Source organism: Ictidomys tridecemlineatus, chromosome 6, assembly GCF_052094955.1.
Source record: "Ictidomys tridecemlineatus isolate mIctTri1 chromosome 6, mIctTri1.hap1, whole genome shotgun sequence".
NCBI lineage: Eukaryota > Metazoa > Chordata > Mammalia > Rodentia > Sciuridae > Ictidomys > Ictidomys tridecemlineatus.
Window position 1 is genome coordinate 86,802,335 of NC_135482.1, and position 16,456 is coordinate 86,818,790.

The following is a 16,456-nucleotide window of genomic DNA, read 5'->3' on the forward strand; positions in this document are numbered from 1 at the left end:
GGGCTGGGTCCCACTGGTTAGTTCTCAAACCTACTAAACTTCTTCATAGCTTCTGACACTTCACCACTCACGACTCCTGGAAACCAATTCATTTCTTGATTTCCGTGACACTTTCATTTATTCACTTACCAAAAAATATTTATTGTATATCTGTTACATGATATTAGTTATTAGAAGACAAATAAGTGGATAAGGATAGCCAGGCCCCTATTTTCATGGAAATTTACTGTTTGCCAGAGAAGACCATGAGAAAATAAGAAAAAATATATATATTTAATTATTCTTTTATATAAATACCAAGAAGGAGAAGTACAAGATTTTATAAAAACAAAATGGGTGACCTAACTGAATAGGGCCAAGAAGGAATTTCTTAGGGGGAGGTGAATAAATTAATGACCATTTGACCTTGCATTTTAACTGTAAACCAAAATCAATGAGTAAGAAAGTTGGGAGCCGCAATAAAAGTTGTGATGAAAGAAGTGGAAGAATACTCTAATTCTCCTTCCATCCTTTTGACTGCTTTTCTGAGTCTACTATAGACAATAGGAACTCCTTCAATTATCCTTTAAATTATGACTTTGATTCTGATATTCTCTAAGTACTAATAATACCTACTATACATTTTGAGACAATCTTTCTTCTGAAGACCCAATAGCTCTCCAAAAAGGCTTATACAAGCTGCAAATTCAATACCTACAAACTGAAATTCTATCCCTCATATCTCCAAATCCTGCTTCTCCTCCTGTTTCCTGATTAGGCTATATCCTTATCCCCTAAAATCAGTTGGTGGGGGCCTAAGTCAGAGCTCGATGCATCAACCTAGACTCCACTTTCCATCATCCTCAAAATCTAGCCAATTACTATCTCCATTCTTCCAATTTTCTGATGCCCATCCTTACATTTCTGTGTCTATTTTAGTTTCCCTAGTTCAGGTACATACCACTTAATGTGGACTGCTCACTCTACTGGCTTCTTAATTTTTCTGCACACTGTTGGCAGATTTACCTTTCTGACATGAAACTCTAACTACTTCCCTCTAGCTTATAATCTTGTATTGACTGACAGAGAAAAGAATATGGGAAATGTCCCAAACACCTTTCATGACCTGGACCCTGTTTAACTTTTACAGCTGCTATTCTGCCATTCATTCCACCCACCCTTGACACTGTGCTCCAGGGGCATGAACTGAGGGTAGTCCCTTCAAAGCACATATTCCAGCCTCCTTCTTTCTTCTATTGTCAAGTCGGGTGTTTATTTCGTTAGCAAAGTCTTCTTTTATCCTCCCAGGACTTGAAAATACTTCATTTTCTGGTCTTTCTGCTCCTGGTTGAAATTATTAAAATGTAATGTGGTCTCTTTACTAGATTCTGAGATGCTGAAGCCACAGCTTGCTGTCTTTCTTTCCTTATCTGCTTCATACATGGTCCAGTTTCTAGCTTTTACCCCATTTCTGTTTGTAGCTAAGAAGACTCTTGCATCTATTATCTATCTATCTATCTATCATCTATCTACCTATCTACCATCTATCTTTTAAATTTTGACCCAAAGCCTACTGCAGCTACCCTCCATTCCTTTCCTTTGGTAGATAAAGCAACATCATATCCAATTCTTCATTTTCTATTCTCACCTTAGTCCACTGCAATCTGTTTCTACTTCTACTACTCCAATAAAACTACTCTTATCCAAGCCATCAATGGCATCTTGGCATATAGCTCATTGAAACCTTTCTAGCCATTATCTTCCTTGACCTCTGGCCACTGACATCATTACCAATACCTTTCTTCTCAAAAGGTCTCCTTGCTTAGTTTCCAATAAAATTTACAGTCCAATTTACCTCTTAAAATTTTGCCTACTCCTCTTGATTTCTTCTCCAGATTTCTCTTGATGAGCCATTTTGATGAGCAGTGACATTTTTCAGGATTCAGTATTTATCCTTTTCTACTTCTGCACATACTGGGTACACACACTTCCTCTGATTTTAGTTTTCACTCTCTGCTCCTGATCTTTTATTCTCTTATGAAACAAGAGCCATTACATGAGCTTTTTACTAATTAAGAATGGAATCCAAAGTTTTAGTATCCAAGATATATATTGTGAAAGAAAATCACTCCAAAGTTTTTCATTTGTCTCTCAGATCTCTTTCTTGAGTTTGAAATTTTGCTTCCTGGCCATGGTCATTTGGTTGTTTCTTAGGCACTGAACAAGTTAAATGCTGCTCTATCACCTTCTCTTACCACCATGGATACTTTCTCTTTTTTCTCTTGACTCCTTGTTCTTCTTCAGTCTCTCCCTCCAATCAGTCGCAATGCTAGCTTTCTCAGTGTGGTCTCCCTCCCTTCCATTGCTCTGATTAGGGGCACTGCCTTCTTATCCTCATTACCCTGACAGCCTCCAGTGGTCTCTGCATCACCTCCAGTCTTATTCCCTCCAATTCACTTGTTACCTTCCGCAACGGGAGTAATGTCTCTCAATAGAACCTTTCTCTCTCTCTCCTGATTAAGCCTTTCCAGTGATTTACTGTTGCTCTGAGGAAAAGCTCAAGTCTTGTAAAATGGTTTAAAAGCACCTTCATTATCTGGCTTGCTTCACTTTTTAAGTTTATTAATTCCTTTTCTTGACTTAAACACACATTTTAGCCATGCTGAATTTATATCCATTCCTTGTTTGAGCAGGAAACCTGATGGCCATCCAATATGTATTTTCTCTAGCCTAAAGTACTATGGATCTTTTATTCATCTAACCCACTCTGAATTATTCCTCTGCCATTAGTTCTGCTATTTACCCTGATTAGTCAGAAGTGGCTCGGGTATCTGTGATCCAGTACCGCCCTGTACCTCACCTATCTTAGTGTTTCTTCCTTAGTGTTTGGAGGGAGTTGGACTCCCCCCAAAAGTGAAATAGCAAGAAAGAAGGAATGGATCCTCCTAGCCCACTGTATTTCTAGTATTCTCTATACTAGGTGGAGATTAATAAATATTTTAATTAGTATTGAAAATAGCTGGACTTTAATCAGTCTTTATTGAGTAAGTTCATGACTTTCAAATCCATGTCTCCAGCATGGGATGACATTTTCAAATGTGGGATGAGCCTTTCTACCTGGTTAATCAATATGCAAACCAACCCATTAATTTCTGTTACACGCCTGCTCTTCCTCCTTACTTCTCTCTCTTCTTCAGATTAGCTAAAACTATTGAGGTCATTTTTTTGGCTTTTTATAGATTTTTTAAAAATAAAATCTAAATGTCTTTGTCTCTAAAGCATATTCTGTAGAAAATATTGCTAGGGAATTGAGTATTTCATTACTTGATTTTTTTATGGATAACCTGAAAAAGGGAATAATCATTATTGATAGGAATTTTTAGTCTGAGATAGTTTCTTCCTGTCTCCATCATCTATAGCAAGATGTCATTAGCAGTATGCAATAGGGAAAATAGTCCTTAAAAATTCTAAACCAAATATCACTACATAATGCCATTAGGTAAATTTTCATCACATAAAGCATATGAGATTTTCCACAAATAGGATTTATTTTTGTAGTTCCTATAGGCTTAAACATATGTGTGATTATTAAATTCATATCCTTCAGAATGATACAACTCAACAGAATCTGTTATTAAAATTAGGATAATAAAACAAATAAATTTTTTCCTCATAGGTATAACTAAATGCAATTAGTCTGACCTGACTTTTTACATAAATCATATAATTATGATGTTCAGATATTGTAGTAAGACATACCATATATGTCTGTTTTTCTTACAAGCTTCTGTGAGCCAGCTGTGTTTTTTTGTATCTTCTATGGTTAAACCCCCAAAATACTTCTTCTAATCATGCCTTAAGGTAGTTACTTATAAATTTAAACAGATTAAATTCAAAATTTAAAAGTAGGGGAATGCTGGAAATGCAGAGTCCTTATGAAACTAGAAACCTTTATTCTACAGAGATTACCCAAATTTCTACAACTAATTATAACAGAGTTGGAATTGTATGCACCAGAATTTTTACAAAGGATAACATTGTTATCTATGTTTTGGAAACTTATTAAATAGTTTTTTTCCGAGCTGAAGAAGACATAAAAGAAGAAGTTTTTGTTGTTGTTGTTGTTTTAAATCTGGTTTGTCTGTAAGCTGTTTAATATTTCCAATGTTTATTTTATCCCTTGCCTGATATGTACACATATTCATTCTGTATTTATACTTCATAATTAATGAACATTGTTTGCCATACTTGCAGTGTAAATGAATCTGAGCCTTCTTTTGAAGCAACCAGAAGGTATTATTTCTATTTTAACCTGAGTTTAATAAGAATAACTTCCTTCCTTGGTCTTTACTTTAATCCCTTACTCCTCGTCATTGTTCATTCTGATGACATACAGTTCTTTTAATGTGCCGGCATATTTGCAACAGCAGTGGTTCCCAACCTTACAGGCTACTAAAAGAATTCACTGATGAAACAAAATGGCTCCTTGTGGCCTTGTTTTCATCTCAGTGAGCCACATGATGTCCACTTTGGCTAAAACTCAAACTGTCCTTGTTAAATTAGGTTTGAGAGTTCATAAAATAAAAATGTGGGAATTAATGCATATGTTGACTGTGTGAGTCAAACAATAAGCTGTATCTACTTAAAAAACAAACTAAAAAAGCCCCAGGAAGCTCAGGGCTGAGCTCAGTGCTGAAGTACATGCTTAGCATGCTTGAGACTCTGGGTTTAATCCCCATCCAGGAAAAAATAAAAATAAAACAAAAACTAAAACATACCTTGAAGACCAGGGGAAAGGGTGGCTGATATGTCAGAGTTTGGGAACCGCTGTTTCACTGTATATATAATCGTCTGAAAGACGGCTAGCATACCATGCATTATCATGTCTTCTAATCCTAAAATGGTCCATGATGATCACTGAGCATTTGTAATGTCTCTTTTTTAACCTTACTCTCCTTTAACTTTAATTCCTTCATTAGTACTTACAGATCATGAACTAACTGTGGAAGTCTGACTTGTAAGCTGATCTGATCCCTTCCCCAACTCGTCCCACCATCCTCTTTATCTTTAGCTCATATGTATTTTCCTAATTATTGCAAATTAAAGTCTGATGTATAGACATCTGGTACAATTTTCAAGCAAAAAAAAAATGGAAAGGAGAGGAGGAAGTTATTTTTTAAAATAAACTATTTCAATATGTTTTGAAATATGTACTTTTAAAATGTATAATTTCAATGCTGAAATGGGCTCTTCAATCTATTATTCTTTATTATATATAACCTATTACCTTAAAATATGTTAGTGTAATTAAGCAACAAATACATACTATAATTATAACATTAATTAATGCCTTTTTAAAGGTCTACATATAAAATTCACAGTTCTATAAAGTACTTCTAATGTAAATTAAAATATCTGTGGCTTTTGGAGAGTGAATTGTTATTAATATTTTAATTATTTAAAATTATAATCATCTTAGAAAAGACAATTTCAACTAGTAGTTCATTCCTTAAAACACTTCATCAGCATAGTACAGTCAATTTTTATACATTAGATGACAATTTGGTTAAATTATAATCCCTGTAATTTAGGTGGCTTATTTAATCATATCTTCATAAGATTGGTGGTCTTTGAAATTTTCTCTTTTAAAAATTTCCCATTTCTGGGTATGAGATGTTTTGTCAACTTTTCTTTTTCTTAGTTATGCTAAAATCTTTGCACCTTGCATAATTTCAGTGTTTTATTTTTCTTTTCCATTTTCCAGTAGGAACAGGTATTCTGTAGCTTATGCAGCACAAAAGCCTTGGTTATTAAATGCTACAGTAGAAGAAAATATTACCTTTGGAAGTCCTTTCAACAAACAGAGGTAATTTTGCATGTGTACAATTTAGAACTGAAAGAACAATTATTTCTAATCCATGCCTTTGATCCATGGTTTCTAGAACCTTCTTGTTTGGGACTGCTTGCCCCATTTCCATTCCCACCAAAGTCTTTTGAATCAGTTCTTTTAAGAACATCCTCTTTGGAAGTTCCAACCTATCCTAGAACCTGATCAAGAACAGTTAATACACCAAGAATAAATAAAGATATTAAGTGTGTGTCAAATAGGGGACTTGCTTAGGTTATGGAAGCAAATAACAGTGAAGGGAAAATCCCGGTAAGGTGCAGAAAGGGAGTTAACAGTGGACAGAAGGGTTTGGGGTGAGAATCTAGTGACAGGAGCAGCCAGAATATTCTCTCTCAAACATATTCCCTGGAACATATAACCCTTTACTGAGCCACCTTCAGAGGTGAAGGTGGGTGGGTCTGAAGACAAGGGGAGGGAAGGAAAAGGCAGGCAGTGGAAGAACAAATTACATGGGTCTTCTGGGGGCCTGGGAATAAGGCAGACAGATGGGGATTCCGAAGGCTGAGATTTGCTCCTGGAGGACATAAAAGCTAAGTGGCTATCATTGTGTGTATTCTGGGGAGGCTCTGTAAGCTTTAGGTAGGGGGATAGCAAGGTGAATATGATGTTTAATCTGGAAGTAAAACATGACAGAGTGGATATCCATATAGACAGATGCAGACACAGATTTATTCTGAACTGGAAGCAAGGAAACATTTCAAAATTAGTGGGAATAATCACCCAGGCATGCAGCGTGGCACCTGAATTTAGGGGTGATAAAAGAAATGTGAAAGAATGGATGGTTGAGAAAAAACATTCTAGAGTAAGAATAGACAAACATGAGGAGACATGGAAGATGAAATAACCAAGAATGACCTGAATATTTTAAGACTCGGGACTAAGAAAACAAAAGGATCCATGTTTCCCCAACCATCTCCAACTCCCAGGCTCTCCTACACTTCCAACTCATCCGCTTCCCTGTTGCAGCCTCAAATCAGCTTGAGTGCTATCTATCAATCCTCCTTGCTTTCTGCTTCTGCTCCCTTCAGTGTTCATGACAAACGCATGGACACCCACTTGCAGCCTCAGCTCTAGCCACAGTGACCCTCCTGTTGTCCCTAGTGTGTATCCGTAACCTTTTTACCTTATGAAATCCCTTGATCTTCCTTCACCACATTATCTTCCTGGAGGATTACTGCTCACCTTTCTGGATATTGTTTAAGCATTGCTTCCTGTATCTTCTAAAAGCATTTAGTCGTTTCTTTCTTATATTCTAGGAATGATAAGGACCCACCTCCACTAATTGTACTTCACAAGGCACATTTTATTAAGTTTTTGTATCAGTCTTCTGCTCTGTACTCTAGCTTTGAACATTTTTTTTAATTAGCAGAGTTATATGTGCTTGTCGTGTACAACATGAAATCTCAAAATATGTACATATTGTGGGATGACTAAATCTAACTATTTAACATACGCATTATTAATTCCATTGCTATTATTTTTGTGATGAGAAGAATAGGAACCTATGCCTATTTATCTTTGTATCCACAAACCGTGCCTAGAGGCTAGTATATATTAAATTGTTCAGTAAATGGTTTATTATGGCTTCTACATTATTGAACCTGAGAGTTTGTTTATGGGCAATGTATTAAAAATGGTTGAAAATTCAAAACCATTTCCCCCAAAGGTACAAAGCTGTCACGGATGCCTGTTCTCTTCAGCCAGATATTGACTTATTACCATTTGGAGACCAAACTGAAATTGGAGAGAGGGTAAGCTATGTATAGTTTGTTTAATCAATGGACAAATTTCTAGAAAAGCCTTTTGTTTCTTAGTGGAGCATAATGAACTTTGAGAGCTTAGGAATTGCTTGTTGTCCTACTGACAAATTCCAAAATGTGAGGACAGGAGTCCTTTGATGCCACTGTCCCTTAAGTATTTATTAAGTAACCAAACAATGTTGTGCTAACCACTCGGGAATTCTCAAGGAAAGTAAAAGACATCCCTGCTTTGACCAAATGTGTTTTTCCTTACTTGGAGTTTACTCTCATTGCTTTGGAAACTGAGATTGCTTCCGACAGCTTCTTCCACTCTTGTCAACATCTATTTATTCTTATTGAAGTGTTCTTTTTTCTTCCTGTAAACATACTTTACATTGACGTCATGCTATTTTGACCTCCTGAAAAATGTTTATACCTGCAATCTTTGTGACATTATTGACTAAAAGTTTTTAACCCTCAGAGGTATCAAGTGCTGGGTAAATGCATTATCAACTTTGACAACAAATCTGTGTTATGGGTGTTAATGTTCTCTACATTTTACAGCTGCGAAAACCAAGACTGAGAAGAGTTAAGGAACTTGCCCAAGTGCAAAGTTAGGAGTGCTGCCAGGATTATTGTAACTTTGTCATCTTTATTCTTAATGACTATTCTTTATTGCAGTATAATACAGTATTTAAGAGGATTGACTTAACTTTTCTGAGCCTCAGTTTCAACATGTGTAATGTGAGAACAAGAAGTACATGTTGAAATTGCTATAAGGAAAAAAAGACATAGGAAATGTAAAGCCATTTATACAAGCCTGGTGCATACTAACTGCTAAATGAATGCAAGTTTTTTAAATGTTTATAATTAATACTTAATTATGAAAGAATGTTGATGTATAGTACTGTTTAACATAACTTATAATATCAAATTTAAGAGGTATGTATTAAATAAACTACAGAAACAACTCAGGAAACTAGAAAAAAATTTTGAAATGGCTTGTAATCTTTGGCACTTGCCAAGTGTTTTGGTTATTAATGCTTCTGTAGAGCAGAGCTCTCTGTCAAGAGTGAAAGGAGGATTATAACAGTCAAAAACTATCTTGAAATAATTCAATCATTTACCACTAGGCAGTTTTCATTTTTTCTTACCAATGAAACCACAATTAAAATATTTAGAGGCTTTTGTATTCTAAGGATATTTTTTTGCTAACAGATTTTTTTTTCTTTTTTTACTAATGGAAAAAAATGGGTGTTTCTTCACTAGGGCATCAATCTGAGTGGGGGGCAGAGGCAAAGAATCTGTGTGGCACGAGCTCTCTATCAAAACACCAACATTGTCTTCTTGGTAAGAAAATAGTCCTATCTTTTATTTCTATTTCATTTTTTTCCTCTAAACCAATGAGAGTCTTTGCAAAGACAGGTCCAGTAACTTAAGAGAAAATGGTTTAACTTGTGAAATCATAGAGCATACAAGTGAACCAAATGCATATGGCAAAAAATCAGTGGAAGATTGACATGGAGAGTTGAGATTGGGGAATTCAGCTTGGTGTCCAAGGACTGTGGTGCTCTAAGTGGGGTTTATCTGAGTTTCTTGACCAGGAGGATCATTAATGAGGGAATGTGAATGATACTGGATCCACTGGGCAGAATCACACGTCTTCTCATTTATATTCAATGACAAAGAAAGAGAGGCTAAAAAAATATATCCTTGATGGGCACGGGGTGATTAAGCACAGTACTGCATTCCAGTGGTATGCAACTCAGGCTATAGGTAAGATTGTCTGTGATGCTGCCTCAAACTATAGAAATCTTGGCTCTACCTGAATCATAAGCATTAACGGAAGAGTCTAAAATCTGTCTTTAAAAATCTCCGTGGATGATTTTCATGATCATCCTGGGTTCCTGGTTATGTCTCTATCCACAGATTCTCAAAACTTTGTGATAATGTTGATTATAGTTTTGGTCTATTTTTTGTTCCTCCAGGAGGCAGTAGGTAAAATAACTAAGTTTATAGGTAGTGAATATATGTTAGAGACAAGCAGAGTATGTAAATACATCCTTCCCTGCTTTCTTCTCTGGGCAACTGTTAACCATTTATAAATCTGAGTTTTAGACCTTATTTAGAGTCCTCATTCCATCTTATCTTTAGAACCTATTCAAAATGTAGATTGACTTTGGGGTTTCTCACTGAATTTACATTACTTGAGAGAGTTGAAGAATTGGGACACTCTGGAAATTCATTTCAGAATAAACCTCTAAAAACACCTGTCTCTGAAATTTAAAATAAATAAATAAATAAGTAAGTAAATAAATGCCACAGCAGGCTCTAGCAGCTACCTAGGTAGTTGTACATCCTTTGTATAATGGCTGGACCCACAATTTGAAATGAGTTTTTAAAACTTGGGATCAGTACCATATGAGGTTTACAGACTTGGAAATCAAAAGGTCCTCTGGGTATGATCTTATATCCCAGTTCGTTCTATTGCCTGAAATTTAATAACGCTGACATCAGTTGTCAAATTATTGAACTTAAAGTTGTCAAAAGGTTAATTTTATTTTGGATTCCCAAACATTCATTGCAGGATACTTTTAGCATTCATCTTTACCAGCTTCTTGGTCACTCTGAAGATACACTGCTTATCTTTAAGGCATCCTTTCCCTTGTTGGACAGTATATATATTTCTTAGTGATGCTATAACTAATGACTATAACGGATGACTTAAATAGCACAAATCTAGCATCTTACAGTTCTGTAGTGTAGAAGTCCAACAAAGTGTCAGCAGATCTGTGTTCCTTCTGGAGGCTCTAGAAGAGAATTCATTTCCTTGGCTTTTGTAGTATCTAGGGGCTGCTTGTATTCCTTCGCTCACAGTTGCCTTCCTCTGGTTTCAAAGTCAGCATGATTGTATCTTGCCGACCACTCACATCTCCCTCTCTCTCATGCAGAAAAATTCTCTACTTAAAGGAATCCTGTAGTTGGTTTGGGTTCATCTGGATAATCTCCCTATTTCAAGGTCTTTCATCTTAATCACATCTATAACGTAGCCCCAGGTTTTAAGCAGTAGGACATGGGCATTAACAGGGGCCATTATCCCAAAACACAGTTTTTATTATTGGAAAGTTATAATGTGATTTAAATTTGCTCCTGTGTAATTTTCCATTTATTGATTCTCTTTATGCTTTTGCAATAACAAATGTAACAATTTCATGCAGCCATGGTTCAACATTTTAATATTCTTATCATAGTTTGCCTTAATTTACATTCTTCTAGATTTACTTATTCCCTCTCTTCTTCCCTTCCTCCTTTCTCTTTTCCATCAATCAGTTTCATCTTCTATGCAGAGTGAGAGGAAACAAAGGCAATAAAAAGTCATTACTCTCTCTTTAAGGATCTTATTTGTAAAATAATTATTTGAATAGTTTTATATTTTTCTCTAAATAAACTTTATCATGTTAGCTTTAACACATCATCAAAGCCACATGAAAACATCTGAATTATGTATCAAGAATATTAGTTACTTTTGAAACCTTATGGCATCTGCAAATGTGTTGTGTATATCAATTAATATATTCCATAAAAATTCTTAAAAAATCCATATCCATAAAAACATTTTGCTTAAATATATTAATTGAATACTGAAGAGAATATATTTATAAAAAGTGTATATATGTACATTAAAATAAAACACTCTTGGGCTGGGGTTGTGGCTCAGCGTTAGAGCACTTGCTAGCACGTGTGAGGTCCTGGGTTCGATCCTCAGCACCACATAAAAAAATAAATAAGTAAAGGCATTCTGTCTAACTACACCTAAAAAATAAACATTAAAAAACATTAAAAAATACTCTTGAAAGTGAAGAATGGGACATTCATAGAATTGGCCATTTAGCAAATTTCCTTGCTTTCTTTAAAGGAAGTATCTCCCCAAAGTATGAATATACAGACAACCTTGAGATATGCTTCTCAATCCATCAAGCCTGAGTTTTTATTAAGTTAAGGTTAAGGTTACATTTGACTACAATGCCAAGATGTTCCACAATGAAGCCATGGAGTAGAGGTGATACCTGTCATTACTAATGACTGTCTATCACCTAGGTATGATCATAAGTACTTGATTCACATTAGCTCACTTGATGTATACAATAACCCCATTAGATTTGGTTATTGTTTGTTGTCAGTGTTGTTACTTCTCTGTATTGGTAATGATAACAAGGCTTTTGGGATACATGTATCCAAGGTCACACAGATGGTAATAGTGAAGCAGGGACATAAATCTGGGGGTGGAGCTTGATTTCATGGTACATTTTTTAAAAAGTTTTTTAAATTATATATTCATGGAGGTGAAAGTCCCTGTGGTATATTCACATATGTACATAGAAAAGTTTGGTCAGATTAATTCCAAAGTTCCTCCCTTTTCCTATCCCACCAGGTCCCCCTTCAATCCCCTTCCTTTACTCCACTGATCTACTTTCTGTTTTCATGGGAACCTCCCACTTTTGTTTTTCTTTATTTTGGTCTAGATTTCACATATGAGAGAAAACATTCAACCCTTGACTGTACGAGTCTAGCTTATTTCACTTAGCATAATGTTCTCCAGTTCTATCCATCTATCAGCAAAGGACAATTTCATTTTTTCTTTATAGCTGAGTAAAACTCTATCGTGTATACATACCACAATTTTTAATTCATTTATCTGTTGATGAGTACCTGGGCTGGTTTCATAACTTGGTTATTGTGACTTGTGCTGCTTTAAACATTGACGTGGCTGCATCCTTATAGTATGCTGATTTTAGTTCTTTAGCATTAATACCAAAGAGTGGGGTAGCTAGGTCCTATGGTGGTTCTATTCTGAGCCTTTTGAGGAATCTCCATACATACTGCTTTCCAGAGTGATTATATTAATATGCAGTCCCACCGAGAATGTATGAGTGTGCCTTTTCCCCCACCCACATCCTCACCAGCATTTATTGTTATTTGTATTCTTGATATTGCCATTCTAACTGGAGTGAGATAAATCTCAATGTAGATTTGATTTGCATTTCCCTGATTGCTAAAGATGTTGAACAATTTTTTGTATATTTGTTGGCCATTTCTATTTCTTCTTTTGAGAAGTGTCTTTTTAGTTGGGTTATTAGTTTTTTGTTGTTGTTGTTGGACTTTTTGAATTCTTTTTATATTTTAGATATTAATCCCTTATCAGAGGATCAGCTGGCAAAGATCTTCTATTCTCTAGGTTCACTCTCTTGTTTCCTTCTCTGTTCAGGTCACAGATTGTGCTCTTAATCACCACACTTTCTTTTTAAATGATTCTCAGAAGACAAAATTCTCACTGTGAGGCATTGAAGATATAAGCACAATATGAATCCACTATAGCTTTATTTATCAGAAAGTAAAACTAAAATAATAGTCTCAAAATGATTTATAGAGACTTTTACTACAATATTTTATTGAATCTCTTTTTTTTGTGGGGTGGGGGTACCAAGGATTGAACTCAGGGGCACTCAATCCCTGAACCACATTCCCCAGCCCATTTTTATATTTTATTTATAGACAGGGGCTCATTGAATTGCTTAGTGCCTCTCTGTTGCTGAGGCTGGCTTTGAACGCTTAATCCTCCTGTCTCAGCCCCTGAGCCACTGAGATTCCAGATGTGCACCCCCACACTACACTATTTTATTGACTCTTTGTAGTGATCTGATGTACTTTCTCCCTAGTCTCTTCATTATTATTTGTTTGCATAATAATACATTTATTATTCATTATACTAATGGAATGACAGTTTGAAGCATTACCCAGTGTAGAACTACAATTTAGGGTCCTTTAATTTAGAAATAATGAACTTTTCATTACCCCTTGCTTGCTTATAACATTTAAAGCCAGAATTTTATGAAAACCAAATTAAATTATAAAAACCTCATTTATAATTCATGTCTTATTTTTAGTATATGTGAGATATTCTCAGAAAGAATTATAGTTTGGCCTGTATCAACAAGGTTCCTAGGGTTTTTTTTTTAATGAGAAGCTAAAATATGTCTCAAAAGCAGTCAAGTTACCCCATGACGATTATCTGATTTCCTAAAAGCAGTAATTTGCTATAAAACAAATCTTAGTAGCAAAACCTTGCTGCATTGTTGTGGATGGAGATGAATGCATTGTTTGAGCTTGAAACAGTGATAACTATTTTCTACTGCTGTGAAAATATCTTACCCTGCAACACTTGGTACTGATGCCTGAATTTTCATTTTTAAGTAATTCAGAAGTTCCATTATGACTGCTGTGTTAAAAGAAAAGCCATATATTTAACCAGTAGAATTCTATCACTTACCCAAAATCTAACTATAAGAAAATTCACATATTTTGTTTTCATCATAATTAGGAGTTAAATGATGAGGAGCTAGTGTCTGAGATTATTTTAAAAAGCAATGCACTGAGCAGTAAAAAGTCAGCTCAATCTTTTATGCATACTACTTCTTGGAACATTCTGAAAATAATTGATAACTGATATATCTAGGGGGTCTGATCTGTATCATCCAAATAAATTTCAGATCAAGATAACTGTCCTTAAGTCAATTTTGTTTCATTATCATTTTTAAGTACAAAGAAAGTAAAATTATATATGTGTATGTGTGTGCAGCTATTATAACAATTTTCTTCAACTCTCACATTATCACAATAGTCCATGATATAAATGGATTAAATCAACCAAATAATTACAGGTATCTCTCTGTTGCTAAATGTATTTCTTTACATATAATATTTTAATTTGTTATTTTTAGATATACATGACATTAGAGTATATTCAGACATATTATACATACATGGAATACACATATTCTAATTAGGATTTTATTCTTGTGGTTGTACATAATGTGGAGTTTCACTGGTCATGTATTCATATATGAACATAGGAAAGTTATGTTCAACTTCTGTTGCTAAATGTATTTCTATAAAAGCCTTTTGTGGACATTAGTTATGTCACCCATTTAACTAGCATCGCAACTATGATATCCAGTAGATTTGATTTTTTTTTCTGTCTGCAGTACTGGGGATCAAACCCAGAGATGCTCTACCAATGAGCCATATCCACAGCCCTAGATAGACTGATTTTTAAAAGGCTATTATCAATTTTGAATCACCCTTTAACTATCTGAATGCTTTACTCCTATTTCTTTTTATAAGGCTTCTCCTAAATACTTTAATAAGGCCATATTGCTTAAAGATTCTGTCTATACAGGCAGAGATTGGTGGAGAATTGAAAAACTATTGAGCTGATTATGTCACTGCCAGTAATGACCACCTGCATACATTTATTCTTTTTAAAAATATTTTTAGTTGTCAATGGACCTTTATTCTATTTATTTATATGCAGTGCTGAGATTCTAACCCAGTGCCTCACGCAGTACTCCACCACTGAACCACAACCCCAGCCCCTACATAAATTTATACTAACTTCCAAATATCAATTTCCATCTAATTAGAAATTGCTTTTATTTGGCATTGTCTACATAATGAGCCAATAGTATCTATCTATATAGAGAATATACTGGTGCCAAATTGTTTCCAAATTTTTCCAGGATTATAATTTATAAATATTGAAATAGGTAACCTATCTGCATTAGAATGAAAATCCAACCACTATTTTCTTGGGACCACATGACAAAGTAGAAATTTGCATATTATTACAGCAATGAAATAGGTGTGAGGCGATGAAGAAGACAAGATTGCAATCACTCTTCTCAGTTCCTTACCAGAAACCTCTCTCATTTTGTACTGCTCTGTTCCTTCAGCCACTCCTCAGCTTCCTTTATCCCTTTCCATTACTGGTGCTTCTGACCGTTAATTATATATTTCTGCACCATCATCCATCCATACAGATCATTTTGCTTTGCAATTCATTGTTTTGAGAAAACTAGAAAGTTTTCTTCAGAAAAAAAAAATAAAGTTATGACCTTGGATTTAAAAAAAAAAGAAGAAAGTTTTCTTCAGTGATTTCTTATTTTCTTCTTTTAAATTCCTCAAGAAATGAAACCATGCAATCCAATGCTATCATATTATAGGAATAAAATGTTATTCATAGGTAACGTCATCACTAAAGTCAATAACCATAATTTCCTAAATCGTTTTTTAAATGTCTTTATCACTTAGTGCATGAAAACTCTTCCCTGTATGATTGGCATTAATTCAGTGTTAAGCATATTACTTTTGTACCTAATAATGACTGACATTTGTCTAGTGTTTATTATACTCTTAGTACAAAGAATTTAATGTATATCACCTTATTTGGTCATAAAAGCAACCCCATTAAGTCCAGTTGTGTACAATTAGCATTTTCTATGCCCATCTTAATTATCTAGAACTCAGATGCTCCAATTATCTTTTCAGTCTTTGCTTTGGTCTATTGTTGTTGGTTGCTGAGTAATGTTGTTTTTTAACTTGAAGATTCTATCAGATATCAAGTCACTTAGAACATCCTTGCTGACTTTTTAAGTGTTTTTTAAAGTGAAAGAGAAAAATGAAAGCCCCGTTTGTAAGTGAATATCTTTTTCTGACTAAAGTCATACAAGGTCTATTTTTTTATAAATTTGCTTTGGAGATAATTGGTCCTTTGTTATTTGTATGGAACTGAGTTACATAAAGAGTGTGGAAAATGTTCATCTTCCTCCATTTACTTGATTGCAGGATGACCCATTTTCTGCCCTGGACATTCACTTGAGTGATCACTTAATGCAGGAAGGGATTTTGAAATTTCTCCAAGATGACAAAAGGACACTTGTTCTCGTGACTCACAAATTACAATACCTGACACATGCTGACTGGGTGAGAATTG

General features: G+C 34.8%; 1 protein-coding gene across 15 annotated transcripts in view; it reads left to right on the forward strand.

Moving 5' to 3' along the window:
- Abcc9 (ATP binding cassette subfamily C member 9) overlaps positions 1-16,456 on the forward strand; it is a 127,343-nt gene that overhangs the window by 59,166 nt on the left and 51,721 nt on the right. For 14 of the 15 annotated variants that reach the window (XM_078015102.1, XM_078015100.1, XM_078015109.1 and 11 more), the window contains 5 exons: positions 4,234-4,272; positions 5,744-5,845; positions 7,554-7,638; positions 8,896-8,976; positions 16,309-16,446. In XM_078015102.1, the coding sequence (XP_077871228.1) occupies positions 4,234-4,272; positions 5,744-5,845; positions 7,554-7,638; positions 8,896-8,976; positions 16,309-16,446 (445 nt within the window). The remainder of the gene's footprint in view (positions 1-4,233; positions 4,273-5,743; positions 5,846-7,553; positions 7,639-8,895; positions 8,977-16,308; positions 16,447-16,456) is intronic. The other variant, XM_078015112.1, reaches the window with a different exon arrangement.